The 16888-nt window shown below is 39.9% G+C and overlaps 1 protein-coding gene across 5 annotated transcripts in view; it reads left to right on the top strand.

Moving 5' to 3' along the window:
* Window positions 1–16888, top strand: part of LOC109476089 (F-BAR domain only protein 2-like) — a 59991-nt gene that overhangs the window by 35664 nt on the left and 7439 nt on the right. For 2 of the 5 annotated variants that reach the window (XM_019776951.1, XM_019776956.1), the window contains 10 exons: window positions 862–931; window positions 2038–2068; window positions 4767–4833; window positions 6264–6445; window positions 7457–7484; window positions 10103–10151; window positions 11497–11660; window positions 12937–13084; window positions 14566–14698; window positions 16143–16378. In XM_019776951.1, the coding sequence (XP_019632510.1) occupies window positions 862–931; window positions 2038–2068; window positions 4767–4833; window positions 6264–6445; window positions 7457–7484; window positions 10103–10151; window positions 11497–11660; window positions 12937–13084; window positions 14566–14698; window positions 16143–16378 (1108 nt within the window). Of the gene's footprint in view, window positions 1–861; window positions 932–2037; window positions 2069–4766; window positions 4834–6263; window positions 6446–7456; window positions 7485–8229; window positions 8255–10102; window positions 10152–11496; window positions 11661–12936; window positions 13085–14565; window positions 14699–16142; window positions 16379–16888 lie in introns of all 5 variants that reach the window. The other 3 variants (XM_019776954.1, XM_019776953.1, XM_019776955.1) reach the window with 3 other exon arrangements.

Raw genomic sequence — 16888 nt, forward strand, 5'->3', positions numbered from 1 at the left:
CAAATTTTTTTTTTTTAGTCAAATACAGAAAAAACGAAGAGGCGAATCCGAGAACCAACAAATTAAATTGGTGTGGCCTTATGTTGTGGGTTTGTAGCATTGTATCTTTGTAGTGGGATACAGGTTGTCACAGCTGTGTCTGCCCCCACCCCCACCCTAAAATGAACCAGTCCTGATTGTTACAGACAAATTTATGCACATGTCTTATGATATACAAATTGGGCAGATACCCAGACATGGTGAATATGTGGCCTGGGAGTTGTTAGTCCTGTTTACGAGTTTTATGGCCCATCATATCACAGATCATTCCACACAGGCCCTCTTTATCAGCCCCATCAAACTCCTTTTGAGCCGTACCCAGAATTTCATGTCGTACCCACTAAAAAATGCTGGCCGTACCCGGAAATTGATTTGATTTTAATTTGTTGGTTCTCAGATTTGCCTCTTCGTTTTTTTCTGATGTGCAAAAAAAAAGAAGAAGAAGAAGATTCTGGTTCTGAATCAACTAAAAAATGCTCAACCGTTGAGGAAAGTCCTTTTCTTCCTAGCTGTTACAGTTTTTCCATCTATCAATGCAGTGGTTTCATTGAAATATTAACCCAGCCTTTTGTGCTGAATTCATGGCTCTTATCGTTGCATTTGGGACTATAATAGGCTGCCTAGACCTGTTTTTTTTTTCGCCCTGTCGCTTCATATTTTTTCTAAAAACTCTGAGAACCAACAAATTAAATTGGTGTGGCCTACAATTATAGTAACTGGAAATAATTCTTCCTCACGGGCACCTTTTTCAGAAACACCTGGTTACTGCACGTGTTGAAGAATTTGAATTCTGTATTCAATATTATCTCATCTTGCTTCCAGGTTTCTTGAAGTCCAAGAAGAAAAAAGACAAGAAGAAGAAGAAGAAAGATCAGACAGATAATGTGTCCACGTAAGCCTCTTTGCGTTGCCTTTATTTCATATTAAAAACTGGAATATCTCTAAAATTATGAACTATATGACGTAGTCTGAAACATGTCAGACATTTGGCATTTCAACATACGCAAATTAAGCATGCATGTTTAGTGCTGCATACCTAAACCCAATTTTAGGTTCAGGTCCGGATTCAAGTCCAGCGGTTTAGGTTCAGTTCTGGACTTGTAAGTCCGGACCTAAACCCATGGCATATACAAAATTGCATGTTGGCAACCTTGCAATGTTGTCTGGGTGAAACTTTGGCCACATAACATGAAGGCCGGTACCTGACGATGCCCGATGGCAATGTTTTCTTCATTTTGCAGCAAAGATTTTGCAATCTACGGAAGGTTTTAGGTGGTTTGGAATGAAAAGGGGTATGTGAAATGGTCTTTTATGGTAATAAGTCCGGACTCGGTTCTTGACTTTTAGGTTTTTTTTTACTTGAACCTAAACATTCTTACAAGTCCGGATCCAAGTCCAGTGAACCGGTATGCAGCACTATGCATGTTGGCAGATCCTACAATACTGTGCCTAAAAGTATATGAAACCTGAAATATATTGTTCATAGCACTTCTGAATCAGTAGAATGTCCTGTTTAAGGCCATCTTTACGTATTAAGGATGACATGCTGTCTATAGCCGTCAAATCATGTTATCTTGGAAAAGATACTGTCTGCAATGGGCAAATTTCTGATGCAATATTGACCAAACCAAGGGAAAAAATGTGAAATTGATAATGAAATTCTCCATCTATCCTGTGTTGTACTTTCACCAAAAGTGACAAACTGTACACGACTTTTCTCACTCCACCCAAGTGTGAATGGGTACCTAACTTCGGTTGGGGAAAGCCGTATTGAGGTCACCTTGTGGCGCCGAATGGCAGCCGCACAGACCCTTGTGACAGTTCCACAAAAAATAATTGTGGAACAAATATGTGTTTATGTGTATTATTTGATTGTTGTAATTGTTGTGATTTGTATTATTATGTGATACCCTGCATCAATTCAGCCGTATAAAGGCTGCGACTGCACGGGTACTGTTTGGACATTAAAAACCATTTAATAATAACATCTTTCCCCAGTGGTTCACCAGACAGAGAAGATGGAGAGGTGGTAAGTCACACTACTTGATTTGATTTGATTTATTAAAATTGTAACAATACAATACACAAAGAACAATTTAAGGCAGCTGTTGCTGGTGTTGTGCCCCACACATAGAAACAAAATACAGGACAGACAATACTCATTTTCAATTGAGTTAAGTGAGGAAAGTCATCTAAAGTGCCTTTCATAAGGGCACAAGATCGGTGGCATGTCCGGACTTGAACCCGGGATCTCTTGGTTCTGAGTCGAGCACGCCCCACGACCCCACCGCTTATTTATATCTTATCATTCCTCTGCACATGGCTGCTTTTGGAAACTCTTCTATGGGTCAGTTGGAAAATCTCCAGTGTCTATTAACTGTCTGGCACCCAATGACTTATCAGAGTGCTAAAATGTTACGATATCACGGGAGTCACAAAATATTGAAATACTAGTGACTGTCTAATGTTTACTTTGCTTTTGACATTAAGAACCAATCGGATTAGACCTCTTAAAGGTTCAGAAGTGTAGACAGTAACTTGACTGCTTATTGGAGGAGTTGCATTCCCTGAATTGGTTCTTTCCATCTTGTGTTCTTTTAATTAGCATTTTGTAAGAATATGCTAGTTCTTCTTAAAAGGTATTTAAAATTATTTTATGACATAGTAGGAACCATACTGTGACAGGAAGCAATTTCTTGAAAACTATCCTACATATACGTTGATGAAGGTTAGACATCCAGGTAAACGATATTCGTAAGAAAATTCAAACTCTACTACTGGATCAGTTACGGATTTTTATTTATTTCCGGACGTTTCGAGTGACATCCATCACTCTTCTTCAGCGTCACAAATGAACAGAGAACCGATTCACTCTTATATACAAGTAACTAGAAAAACCGGTTAAACAACAAGGTCCGTAAGAAGCTTTATCATGTAAAACGGTTTTTGGTTATTGGTTGATCACATTATCGGTTGCTGAACAGGTTTTTCTTAAGTTCTAATTACCTGTATATTGAGTGAACCATTCTTTTACATGATAAAGCTTCTTACGAACCTTGTTGTTTAACCGGTTTTTCTAGTTACTTGTATATAAGAGTGAATCGGTTCTCTGTTCATTTGTGACGCTGAAGAAGAGTGATGGATGTCACTCAAAACGTCCGGAAATAAATAAAAATCCGTAACTGATCCAGTAGTAGAGTTTGAATTTTCTTACGAATATCCTACATATAGAATGTAAAACTTTAGACCTCCCCCACCTCTCAAAAGTAACAGGCTGAGCGTATCTATACTTAAGTACATTGAATGCTTTCTCTCAAGGCAGCTGCCAGTTCTGTGGAGCCTGACTCGGCTACAACTGTCTCCTCTGATCCAAACGTGAGCCGGTCAATGTAGAGCAAGTCAAGCAAAGCAGCTGAAGAAACTGTAGTGAACTTAAAGGCATATTCTAAATGTCCTCCCTTCCTTCCCAGTGACAGCTTTGTGCTAACAAATTTCAGTTTTTAAAGGCATCCAGTGCAGTTTTTAGGGCTTGGAAACCCGATTTTTCAAAGTCAATATTACTGTCACTCATGTACATACTAAGCTGAAACAACACTGTCCCAATGTATCTCAACATTCGTGGAGCAAAAGTGCCAAAAATTATGACAAAAACAGTTACTGGAAAGACATGGATTGATTTTAAGGTACCACCCAGAAAATAAAGAACTCATCTCGGGGCTAGTTTTAAATGCCTAACAAATGAAATACTGATTCAAATGTACCGGTAATGTGGGATAGTATGTGTCGATACATGTATCATACAGATTGCCTTATTCAGACTATTTCCAGTTTTGCCGCCCTGAAATTGCATTGGATGCTTGTACCATATGCTATTGCAGTGTGATGTTATAGCTACTCAAGGATTTGCTTTTCAGTCTATACTTTAAGTGATCCTTATGTACCTTTGGCTTCTTGAAAATCCTAATCTTTTCCTCCAAGTCAACAACCCTTCAAGGCTTGTACATGTAGATACAGTAGCCTCCGTAGCAGGCTTATAGAACTGGGGGTTTGGTGGTCTTTGGCTGTTTTATGATTAGCCCAGTTCTAAAAAACGGGGGTAATTTAACCAGGCCGGTTGTGTTGTTGATATGCGATCAGAAAATAGCACATAATAAAAGTTCCCAAAGACCCTGAAGACCCCCAAACCCCCAGTTTTGGCATGCTATGGGGGCTACTAGTATAGATACAGGTAGATGGACTCATGTGTTCAGTGATTGATGAAAGAAATTGGTTTTATTTATAACTAAGGCCACACCAATTTGATTTCTTGGTTAACGGATTTTTTAAGAAAAATAATGGAGCGGGCAGGCGAAAAAAAAATAAAAATAAAAACAGGCCTAGGCATCCTATTATGGCCCAAAATGGTACGATAGGAGCCATGAAGTCAACATACCATGCTGGTTTGAAATTTAAACAATGAATTTTTAACTTTTAATGATACCACTGCATTGAAAGATGGAATAACTGTAACAGCTAGGAAGAAAAGGACTGTTTTCAACTGTTCAGGGCGAAATATGAGCATTTTGCACTTGATTCTGAATTTTTATTTTTATTTGCAAATCAGAAAAAATGAAGCGGGGGAATCCGTTAACCAAGAAATTAAATTGGTGTGGCCTAAAGTCTTTATTGTGTGTTAATCAGTAGTATCGTTGAAACAATTTACAGTATAACTTTTTTTCCCTCACCAGGTTCCACCCGATGTGCTGGTTGATGATGAAGGTTACAGAATCAAACCTTCAGAAGAGCCACAAAATGATATCCTCCAAGACGGTCTGCATGCCCTTTTTCGTTAACCGCTATGGGCTATTTTAATTCACCGTTAATCGTTGCCGGCCCGCTCTAATTCAACGTTAAGCGTTATCGGTATATTCATCGTGAAGCGTTATTGGTCGTTTTAATTCAACGTAAAACGTTATTTGTCATCCTAAATTCAGCGTTAAGCGTTAAAGAATAATTCTTCGTTACGCCTAATTTTGCCTTTCACAGTGCTGGAAAATGCGTCATTGAAGGTTTGAAAATCCAAAATTTCCCGGGGGAGAATGCCCACGGACCCCCCTACATTGCTCGCGCCTTTGGCGCCCGACTCGCTTGATATCTTGAGTAATAATATCAAAGCATCAGAAAGACCGCGTAGCGACAAACACTCTCAACACCATAATTTGCCTCTCAAAATGTGGGAAATTGCGTTTTCAAAGGCTTAAAAATCCTAAATTTCCCGGGAGAGCATCCCCCAGACCCCCTTTGGCGCTCCTCTCTCAAAATCCATCGGTAAGACTGGGCGGACGGGCAAAGGTCAAGCTGGGTAGAGCCCTGGCCGACTCGAACTCCCCTTTATTTGTGGACGCACTCCGGGACCAGGGCAGGTGGGAAACACGGGGAACACATACCTTTAATGCGTGCTTCATTACATGTAAGTTATACGTAATTTTGTCAGTGATCAGCTTTTCTTACAAAGCGAGGATACCAAGTCCAGTGCAGCTCAAAAAAAAAAGCCTATCAATTTACCGTTAAGCGTTGCCGACCGTCCTGAATTTACCGTTAAGCGTTATCGGCCCTGCTGAATTTACCGTTAACCGTTGCCAGGACCCCCCCATGCAGACCCTCCTTCAACGCAAGTCATCGTGGCTAGACAACTGGCTTCTAGCCTACTCCTTATAACATTACATGTTATTGTCAGGTGTTCTAACTACATGTAATTATGAGATGCGTGAATAGTGCCATCAGGTTGGTAAGACACCGAGTAAAGAGACTCTTTTTATACAACCAAGTCTTTTATTCAGCCGACGTTTCGGTGACCGTCTGTCACCTTCCTCAGGGCAATTCTGACTGGTTCACATTGCATTGCTGCACAGGTGTCGCTGCTGTAGATGCTTTCCCAAATGCACAATATTAGCATACATGTAACATACGTGATTGGATTACAGGGAAATTTCGTTCACCAAATTGTCAGCTGAATTAAAGACTTGGTTGTGTAAAAAGAGTCTCTTTACTTAATTATCAGATGGTTTCAAGTAAGCTGAAAGAATAATTAAAGTTGAATCACAAAAAGTCATAGGATTTTTTTTTCAAGGCCGTCTAAAATTTCAGAATATGAACATTTACATATTAGTCCTGAAAAGATATCATATACTAGTAGAAATGTTGACCAATGACCCAGATGCCATCCTTCCTTAACTGATCTTCACCAAAGAGAAAGGACAGCTTCTATTCCAGCAGTGATGAAGACTCGGATGAGGAGGGGGTTGGTGGGAAATTCCGCGTGGAAATCAAACCTCCTGTCGTGAAGGACAGACACGCCACGGCCGGAGACTCGCTGGAAGAGCTCAAAGCAACCGTAGGAGGGTTAACTCTCTCACCCTCCCCAGCAGTGAGTATTATATAATACCTATAAGACCCCAATCCAAAATTAAGCAATCTGATTGGCTGTCAAGTTGTCCTTGTCATGCTAGAAACAGCCAATGAAAAGAGAGGATTTGGAGTCACATTCAATCTGATTGGCTGTCAAGTTGACCTTGTCATACTAGAATGAAAAGAGAGGATTTGGAATCACATTCAATCTGATTGGCTGTCAAGTTGACCTTGTCATGATAGAAACAGCCAATGAAAAGAGAGGATTTGGAGTCACATTCAATCTGATTGACTGTCAAGTTGACCCTGTCATGCTAGAAACAGCCGAAGAAAAGAGAGGATTTGGAGTCTTACAATGTATGTAAACCTTGTTTTGCAGGCTGATTTTAAGATGCATCCTATATCATAGTATATGAATGTTACATATTAATTATTTGATACATTTATTTTGTTTATGTAAAGTTTAAGGTAAACTTTCAAATTAGAAGCTAGTCTTTGGGTGTCATAATGATAATTATTGCCTGTAAAAGTTGCACTGTGAATAGCACCATTACAGACATAGTGCTGCATACCGGTTCACTGGACTTGGATCCGGACTTGTAAGAATGTTTAGGTTCAAGTCCAAAAAAACCTAAAAGTCAAGAACCGAGTCCGGACTTATTACCATAAAAGACCATTATACATACCCCTTTTCTTTCCAAACCACCTAAAACCTTCCGTAGATTGCAAAATCTTTGCTGCAAAACGAAGAAAACATTGCCATCGGGCATCGTCAAGTACCGGCCTCCATGTTATGTGGCCAAAGTTTCACCCAGACAACATTGCAAGGTTGCCAACATGCAATTTTGTATATGCCATGGGTTTAGGTCCGGACTTACAAGTCCGGAACTGAACCTAAACCTCTGGACTTGAATCCGGACCTGAACCTAAAATTGGGTTTAGGTATGCAGCACTATACAGACATAGTATATAATTCTGACAGTTTGCCTTGTTTTTCCTTGTTTGATGAGTTTTGTTTCTGTGACCGCAGGCTTCTGTGAAGCTGCGTAAGGAAGCCAGTAAGTACATGACCCAGTCTCCTGTGTTAGGGACTGTGACATGCTGGCTGTCATTCATCAATCAACTCCTCCAAATCACCAACAAATGATTTTTTTAGTTTCCAGCCTTGCAACATTGAGAAAAAAACTTTTAAAAAAACTTTGCCATATCCTCAACATCACCAACAAATGATTTTTCAGTATCCAGCCTTGCAACACTAAGAAAATCTTTTAATTTTGCACCAGAATGATGATAACTTTACTCTTCTTCGGAAAATGTGATCTGTACCCCTTCAAATTTTGCAAATTCATCTGCTTAGGCCACACCAATTTAATTTGCTGGTTCTCGGATTTGCCTGCTTCATTTTTTTCTGATTTGCAAAAAAGAAAAAAAATTCAGGCTCAGAATCAACTTCAAAATGCTCATATTTCGGCCCCAACAGTTAAAGAAAGTCCCTTCTCTTCAGAGTTGTCACAGTTTTTTATCTATCAAAATGCAGTTGTTTGAATAAAAGTTTAAAATTCATTGCTTGAACCAGCCTGGTATGTTGTCTTCAGTGTCGAGTGAGTGCTAAACTGAAACTTGGTGTTTTGGGTGATTTGATGCGTTGTCTGGCAGCCAACATGGTCACAAGAAGACCTGTGTGGTAGCGAGCTGTCCCACACCTCCACACGTGACACGCCCACGCTCACGTCCGTGTCTGGTGTTCTCTCTGTCGGTAGCTAACCCTTGTCTGTATCTCTCTCCTCCCCACGCCTCGATCAGTTAATAAAGCAACGCAATCTCAAACGTAAGTATGTGTGTGTGCTAACCTGGGCCTTTCCTCATCTCTCCCTTGTCCCAGCATGGACCGTTCACTCCAACAAGCCACTTCTTACCGGGAAATTCCAATCTAACAGCCTCCAGTTTAATTCTGGACTTCCAATTTAACTCTAGACCAATTCCCATCCCTCAGTATACTTACATCTAGATGGGAAAATATTGTAAACTACATGTACATGTATAAGTAAAAATAATGTAAGAAATATATAGATTTAGCCATTGATTTCTGGCTCCAGTTTAAATTCTGCTTCCAGTTCCAGAATTCTGCAGAATTGGGTTAATCCCCAAGGAGACCTTAATATAATGTCACTTTTACCTATAGTTTACGATATTAGCCCATCTAGATGTAAGGTTGCTGAGGTATGGGATTTAGTCCGGAATTAAACTGGAAGTCCAGAAATAAACTGGAGGCTGTTACTAGTATCTTTAATTCACAATTTTTCCCTCCGCCAAGTATGATACCTGTACATTTGTGGTCATAATATTTCAAACACTTTTTGCCTTTGAGGATTATGCAAAGTAATATCTGTACATTGTTTAACAGCTGTGTCAATCTTGCTAGCATTTGATGGCGTAGCTTTTAGTAATCCCACTTCAGAACCGGAGGTTCAGGCGGGAATTCTGGCCTTAACTTGGCAAAGTCTTGGATGCAACTTAGCCTTTAACCGTCTACCTGCTTGAGTAGCATTTTGGCACCAAATTCAAATTTGTTACCAGGGCTAGGCAGCAATGAGAAGGTTAACACAGACTGTCTTATTGGTCTCTAGGCTACAGCTTTTTTGGAAAAAGAGTGAATGGTCCAAACTCCCAGAAAGCTGCTTTGTACTGAGTGTGCTTTGCAGGAATGTGTGTAATATATGTGATACAAATTGCACTTAGGAAAAGTCGAGTCAACGAAATTTGGAGCGAATATCTGTAAATTTGTGCTTATTTGGACAAACTGTAGAAATTTATATCCTAAGGTGTATTCATCTTTCTTGCTAAGGTATGCAGAAAATACTAGTAGTCAGATGCCAGCACTTAAAATATGTTTCAGAATCTCTTGATCATGCTCTTGGAAAACAATTACATTATGCATGGGCATCAGATGAATAAGATTTGCTGCACAGTCACCATTTCAATAGCCTTTCGTTTGTCATTCTTTGTGCTCTTACTGTGTACCATTTCATATTCATTTTCCTTGATATTTCCTTCACTTTTAAAGCATCAACACACACACTCTTTATTACCTTGTACAGTAGTCTTCTAGTTGTACTGAATGAATGACAATACTATAATCAAATCTTTACAATACTAGCACAAATTTTTTACATTATGTTTAAAGTTTGCATGTCAATGTAGGCATGAATTTAGGACTTTTCTCGGAAATAAACTACTTACAACTTGTACTATCATGAAAGTTCATCTGTGTTGGTAGGTCCAACACAAAAAAAGTTCTCTCACCTAGAGCTTTTGACCAGTCACTCTGGTCTTCCTCAGTAGACTGACCCAGTGACACTTCACAGAAGCCACGTGACAAGCCTCACTGGGTCACTCTACTGAGGAAGACCAGAGTGACTGGTCAAAAGCTCTAGGTGAGAGAACTTCTTTGTGTTGGAACAAAAGTTTTAACTTTAAACTACATGCTTTCTAAGGCACACCCAGGCTCATATGATATCAGTTTGTTTGAAGTTCTATCCAGGGCAAATAGTGCATTGTTAATATCAACCTTAAATTTTATATACATGGAGTATTCCTACTTACAAGTGTCACCGAAATCTGCTTGTCTCATTGATTGAATGGAGGAAAGCCTGACATTGTTCCCCTGTGTTTGTAGGTAGACAACAGTTACAGAGGTCCAGATCAGAGTCCCAGAGTCAGGAAGAGTAAGTACCTATACATGTCCATAACAGAAAACACACCAGTACAGAGGCTAGGCTGAATGCATGTCCAACAACAGTAATTTTGTAACTTTAGGAATCAGGAAGTATATTTACAATCTACGTACAGTCTACAACTCTAGTCCCCAACTCATGTCTCTCCTTAGTCTCCCAGCAAAGTTACATCGATCAATCAATCAACTTTATTGCTCAACAACTGTAGCTGGTACCATGCTGGTACAATGTATGGCAAAGAAACAACAACTATGGTACATACATAAACTAATACTAAGATATAATTCTAACGAGCTAGTCCATAATGATACTAAAGCTAACCTATTGTGTTTTCTTAGGAAGAGTATTACTACATTCGGTAATTCAGGGGATATATTAGTTATTTACAATATGGTGTCGCTTTTGTAGTGATTCAGATATGAATTTTCCAACGTACACTGATATCTGAGTAGGACATGAAAGGAGCATATTAAAGATATCTGATTTTGAGTGAGGTACATTGTAGCGTAACATTAGTTTTGGAAGCTATGGATTGCATCCACTTTTGTTTGTTTTCTTCATGTGTGTTGTGCTTACACATAGTACACGTATTTAGAAAAACCCCTAGGGTTTCTAAAAAAAAACCAAATGAGGGTTTTCCTAAAAACTGTTACAAATAATTAGGATTTAAAAAAAAAACGAAATTAGAGTTTCTAAAAACTCTAAATTATCCGAAGTATCAAGGAGATAATTTTAATTTGCTGCTTGCAATGCCCCAATCTATTGCAACATTATGAATGATTGTATGCTTTCTATTGACAACAATTATCATCACCATGAAAAGCTATAATATGATATGCTTCTTCATAATAATTGATGCATACCAGTTCACTGGACTTGGATCCGGACTTGTAAGAATGTTTAGGTTCAAGTCCAAAAAAACCTAAAAGTCAAGAACCAAGTCCAGACTTATTACCATAAAAGACCATTTCACATACCCCTTTTCTTTCCAAACCACCTAAAACCTTCCGTAGATTGCAAAATCTTTGCTGCAAAATGAAGAAAACATTGCCATCGGGCATTGTCAAGTACCGACCTCCATGTTATGTGGCCAAATTTTCACCCAGACAACATTGCAAGGTTGCCAACATGTAATTTTGTATATGCCATGGGTTTAGGTCCGGACTTACAAGTCCGGAACTAAACCTAAACCTCTGGACTTGAATTCGGACCTGAACCTAAAATTGGGTTTAGGTATGCATCACTACCATTGTGCTGTAATTGTGCTGTAATTGTGCTGTAATTGTGCTGTGATTCAACCCTGCGCCGTGTGTGTGTTTATTTTTGTCTGTTACAGCGTGTTTACTTACTTCGACAGTATGAGTACGGCAGGCCTCGGCACCTCCACTCTAAACAGTAACAGTAAACCCAGCAACGACCTGCTGGGCCTGGACCTGTTCAGCTCACCGCTGGGCACTGCCCCGTCCATCTCCTCAGCCTCCTTCTCACAGTCACATTCAGGTAGGAGATAGTTGAAGAGGTTCATCAGTCACATAGAATTATCAGTTAGGCCACACCAATGTAATTTATTGGTTAACGGATTCGCCCTCTTCATTTTTTTCTGATTTGGAAATAAAAATAAAAATTCAGAATTAACTGCAAAATGCTCATATTTTGCCCTGATCAGTTGAAAACAGTCCTTTTCATCCTAGTTGTTACAGTTATTCCATCTTTCAATGCAATGGTATCATTAAAAGTTCAAAATTCATTGTTTAAATTTTGAACCAGCCTGGTGTGTTGACTTCATGGCTCAATAATTGTACCATTTTGGGCCATAATAGGATGCCTAGGCCTGTTTTAATTTTTTTTTTCACCCGCCCGCTCCATTATTTTTCTATTATAATCCGTTAACCAAAATCAGTGACAGACTCTTTTGAAACTAGTAGAAATACGTACCTCCAAATTTTCCATGTCCACTGTACATCTTGATCAAGGAGTGACCTAGTTTGGCGAGAACACGAGACTAGTTTGAGACTTGTGCGGATCTTCTGGCCTCCCCCGCCTCCTTGCGGAGTAGGGGTAGAAAGCAGTCCACATCCAGTTGGAATGTGCCGGAATGAATCGCAATGAAGATTTGGAGCTGCCAAAGTCTACCTACTGACCCTATTTTTTTCAGGACTGAAACAGGAAACACAATTTTTTTCCTAGAGAAAATATAACAGCATACTAATGTCACAGTGGTATTTTGTTACATGATTGGGATCATCTGGATCCAATCCTTAAACATTATATTTTTACAGAGACTATAAATTATAATTATATACTTACACATACATAATGTACATAGGGAAAGCATAGTACTAGTACTCGTTCAGTTGACGTGTCAAACTGTACTGTGTGTGTCTTCAACAATCAAACTCATTGTGTTTGCAAATTGAAGGTGATCATTACAGTCTTTTATGTTTCGGAAGCCCTGCTTTCAGAGATAATCTAGAGACGGGACGCAATTAATTATCAGGAAAACGCTAATAGCTTTGCATGTACACAATGTGCTAAACAAAGGACTGTCTCCTAGGGGTGTCCCTACCTGACGTGTGAAGAGACTTTGGATATAAAATGTCCATTTCCCGTTATTTCGATGGCATTTTTTAGTAAACATGTCTAGTTAATGTCTTTCCATCAGAAATTTGTTCAGCAATGTCTAAATCATGTCTAATGTCCGTTAGCCTTTTTATAGACTATAAACAGGCTAGCGGATCATTTTTAGGCTTTACTACTGACACACACAATGTTACAGCATCAGCCTCCCCGGAGCCCTGGGGCCTGCCTTCTCCGTCGTCTGAGCTCCCCCCTGCCCTGCCAGCCAAGCAGCGACAGCTCACCCCCAGTACCCTGCCCGTACGGCCATCAGCCACCCCACCCCCTGGGGCAGGAGATGCCAGCAGGTAGGGCTCGTAGAACAAGGGATGGTTTCCTTAAGGGAGGGTCACAACCCGCCGTACGTACAACTGTATGTTGTCTACAGGCAAAACGTGGGCAAATGTTTGGGAGCTGTAAGTAGTGAGTGCTGCCTCAGGGTACCTACTTGGGGAGCATGCAGACACGCCGTAGCACTTTAAGTGCATGCAAAATTTTTTCTGCCTTCAGGCTGCAGATTCACCACCTGTACGAGCCAGTACGGGCGATGCGCATGCCCTGTACGTGCCGTACGTACGCAGCACACATAAGCACAGCCTGCATACGGTGACGTGGCATTCGCAAAGAGCTCATACGCTGTAAGCTTATACAACTCTTCACTTGCGCAATGAACGATGCACACAACCGCTCACGGCGAGGCCTGGCTTGCAGACCACGTAGCACAACCGTGGGAGTGACGTGCCTTGACATACTCCCACCCTACTCTTGCCAGTCCTTCCCCACGTTTTCAGAAAAAGGTGGCGGACGTGGACTCTAAAAAAAACTATACGGACAAAAAACACATAACAGCTGGTTGTGACCCTTGCTTAGGCCATGTTGATTTGATTATATGGATGACATCCGCGCGCGCATGAATTTTCGGCCATTTCCAAAAAAAAAAAGTTTTCAACCATACTGTAAATCGTGCAAAACAGTTGCTAAATGAGCAAAAATATACCATAAGTTGCAAGGAAAACATTTAGAAACGATACCAATGTCGTAGAATGCCAAAATCAAAGGAAAAAAGACAAAAATGTAAAGAAATGAATTCGAAGAGTAGATTATTCACCATAACATATTCTGTGCCATTTGTTCAACCTTCATGACCACGTAGATTTCATAGTGAAAGCAACTCTTTTTTTTTTTGCAAAACTTTTTTTTTATTCGCACACGCGCATCAGTTTTGGGGTTCCCAGAGGATGCCATCCATATAATCAAATCAACATGGCCTTAGTGGTGATTGGGTCTTGTCTTTATTGAGATACCCTTTAGCCTTCTGGCAAGTTTTCCAAGGTTCAGATTACATGGAATAAAAAAAACATATATAACAGATTATACATTATTACATAAAACAGCATCACCTCAGGTTTGGTGCTGGTTCAAGTTTGTACAGAATCTGTTACAGTATTTTGTAATTGCAATGTTTAACAAAGGCTCAGACTGGGAAGCATTATAATTACATGTTACTTAGAGGTTAGCACCACTATGCATATATTATGTTAATGTAGAGGTTATTTGTATAATTAAGTATGACAAAGCAAGCCCATATTTCATGGAGGTATGAGATCTCGGAACTCTTGTTACATGTAGTAACTTATATTCTTTCCAGTATCTTGTAGAAGTATATGCCTCCATGATGCTACAGATGATACAAAATGTGGGTTTAAACCAATTAGAATTTAATGTTCTGTACTGTCAGATAGGTTGCCATGATACAGTATCTTTGTATGAACCTGTTTTTCTATTTCAGTGTCCTTCCAGAGCAAGAGAAGTTGTCCAGACCCCCCATGCCAGGGGCCCAGCCTGTCCTCCCCCTGCCCCCCAAAACAGCACGAGCAAAACCCATCCCCACACCCAGGCAACAGCCCAGTCCAGACGACATGGTCAGTCATTTTCTGTATCTTTTCTAACAGCAGATGTTGTATCTCAATGAGGACTAATAAAACAAACCTAAGGCCACACCAATTTAATTTGTTGGTTCTCGGATTTTGTCAGAAAAAACATGAAGCGACAGGGCGAAAAAAAATAAAATAAAAACAGGTTTAGGCATCCTATTATTGCCCCAAATGCTATGATAGGAGCCATGAAGTCAACACAAAAGGTTGTGTTAATATTTAAACAATGAATTTTGAACTTTTAATCAAACCACTGCATTGATAGATGGAAACACTGCAACAGCTAGGAAGAAAAGGACTTTCCACAACTGTTGGGGGCAAAATATGAGCATATTTGAGTTGATTCAGAACCAGAATCTTTTTTTTTTTTTGCAAATCAGAAAAAAATGAAGAGGTGAATCCAAGAACCAACAAATTAAATTGGTGTGGCCTAAGTTCTCTTTTGGCCATTCTATCACACATTGCTCCTACTGTAATGTCCTGCTTAATTCTTTCTCTCAGAATGTATGAAAAGTGGAAGTCAATGTATAAAGAAATTATCTAATATGTAAATTATATAATTTAGTTACTTTTCTTGTGTCTATTTCTTGTATATTTTTGAGGTATTGAATTTCACCTGTTGTGTGTTAATGGTTTTATGTGATGATGATGTGTCTTACGTACACAAAACCCTTAATGTACATGTTTGTTTGTTGTTTGTTTGTTTTTATTTATTTAACCAGGGGGATACATATCACCCGTGGGGCGCTTTTCAATGAGCCCTGGGCCTGGGGAAGACCCCAAACAAAAACATCAAACTCAAACTAATACAAATAATCAACAAAAGTAACTTATAAAGTTACAAAAGTTACTAAATAATACAAAAGCAAGGTAACTTAAGTAGCATACATTGCGCATGAAATCATAATACCAAAATAAGTGAAACAAAAGTGAAGCCTGACCATCATATAACATAGAACCAAGGTAGGACAAGAAAGAAATCAAGATTAAAATCAGGCTTGGAATTTGCATATCAATGATTGCCCAGTACATAAGATTGCTTGAAGGCTGCTAGGGTCCTGGCTGCTTTTAGGTGATGTGGTAGTGTGTTCCACAATACCGCCCCAGACAAAGAAAAGGCACGTCTTCTGTATTCTAGCTTAGTCATTGGCAACTGAAGACCTCCTTGCGCCCTGAGTATTACATGTATGCATAGCACTTCAGCAGAACGTCTAAGATCATATTCACGAAGACGCATGTACAATGTAACTTAACATCCCGTCTATAGTTTCCAAATGTTTTGGAAAGATGTCGTCTGCAATGGGTGAAATGCTGCTGCAACGTTGACTGAACATCCAACGAAAACCGTGAAAAATCAGGGTTTCGTGCAGGCGCAGTACGTTCTGCCGACATTCTTCTTACATTGTAGGCTGACATCAATGTTTAATCACAGATCCCAGGCCACGTCAGCCCTCCTATCCACGTCACCAGCGCGGCTCCCCTGGCTCGAGCTGAGAGCCTGTCGTCCATCTCTTCCGGAACGTTCAGCACGGCGGGGACACCCACCGCCGCGACCTCCAGAGGTCCGTCCCCTCTGCCCGCGGGAAGCGGTACGGAGACCGTCATACCGGTGGCCGCGGCCTTCAGCGAGACCGTCAACGCTTTCTTCAAGGGAACAGACCAGGACAAGTCAGTGTCTTGAGTTCGAGAGTTCGTGAGAGTTTAAGTTGAGACCTTTTCTTAAGGAAGGCCTGTATGCCCTTTTTTGTAAGGCGTAATCAGGCCTTTTCAACCTTTGTAATCCGTAGGCAGCCTCCCCAAATTATCGTAATTCGTCATCAGTACATTAGCCGTAAGGTCTAATTGTCCGTAATTATCTCTGAGAATTTAACGTAATTCGTAATCGGCAGCAAAAATTTTGCATAATTCATAATCACTACCCCCCCATGCAGGCCCTCCTTAAGGGTAATTTTTCATCTAGGAACATAATTGCAAAATTGAAATTTATACATGGACTATGAAACAAGTAAACGTTAACTCCCTCTTGATGTTATTATTGCTTTTTATTACAGTGTGTGAATTTAAAAGAAAGATGACAATGGTTAGGAATATTGAACTTTTTTTACTTTTTCTTGTAGGTATAGTAGAAACCATTCCCTAGCCGCTGACCTTAAATTAGTGGTTAATTCATGAGTTGCA

The sequence above is a fragment of the Branchiostoma belcheri genome, unplaced genomic scaffold (genome assembly GCF_001625305.1).
Source record: "Branchiostoma belcheri isolate BF01 breed outbred unplaced genomic scaffold, Haploidv18h27 scaffold36, whole genome shotgun sequence".
NCBI lineage: Eukaryota > Metazoa > Chordata > Leptocardii > Amphioxiformes > Branchiostomatidae > Branchiostoma > Branchiostoma belcheri.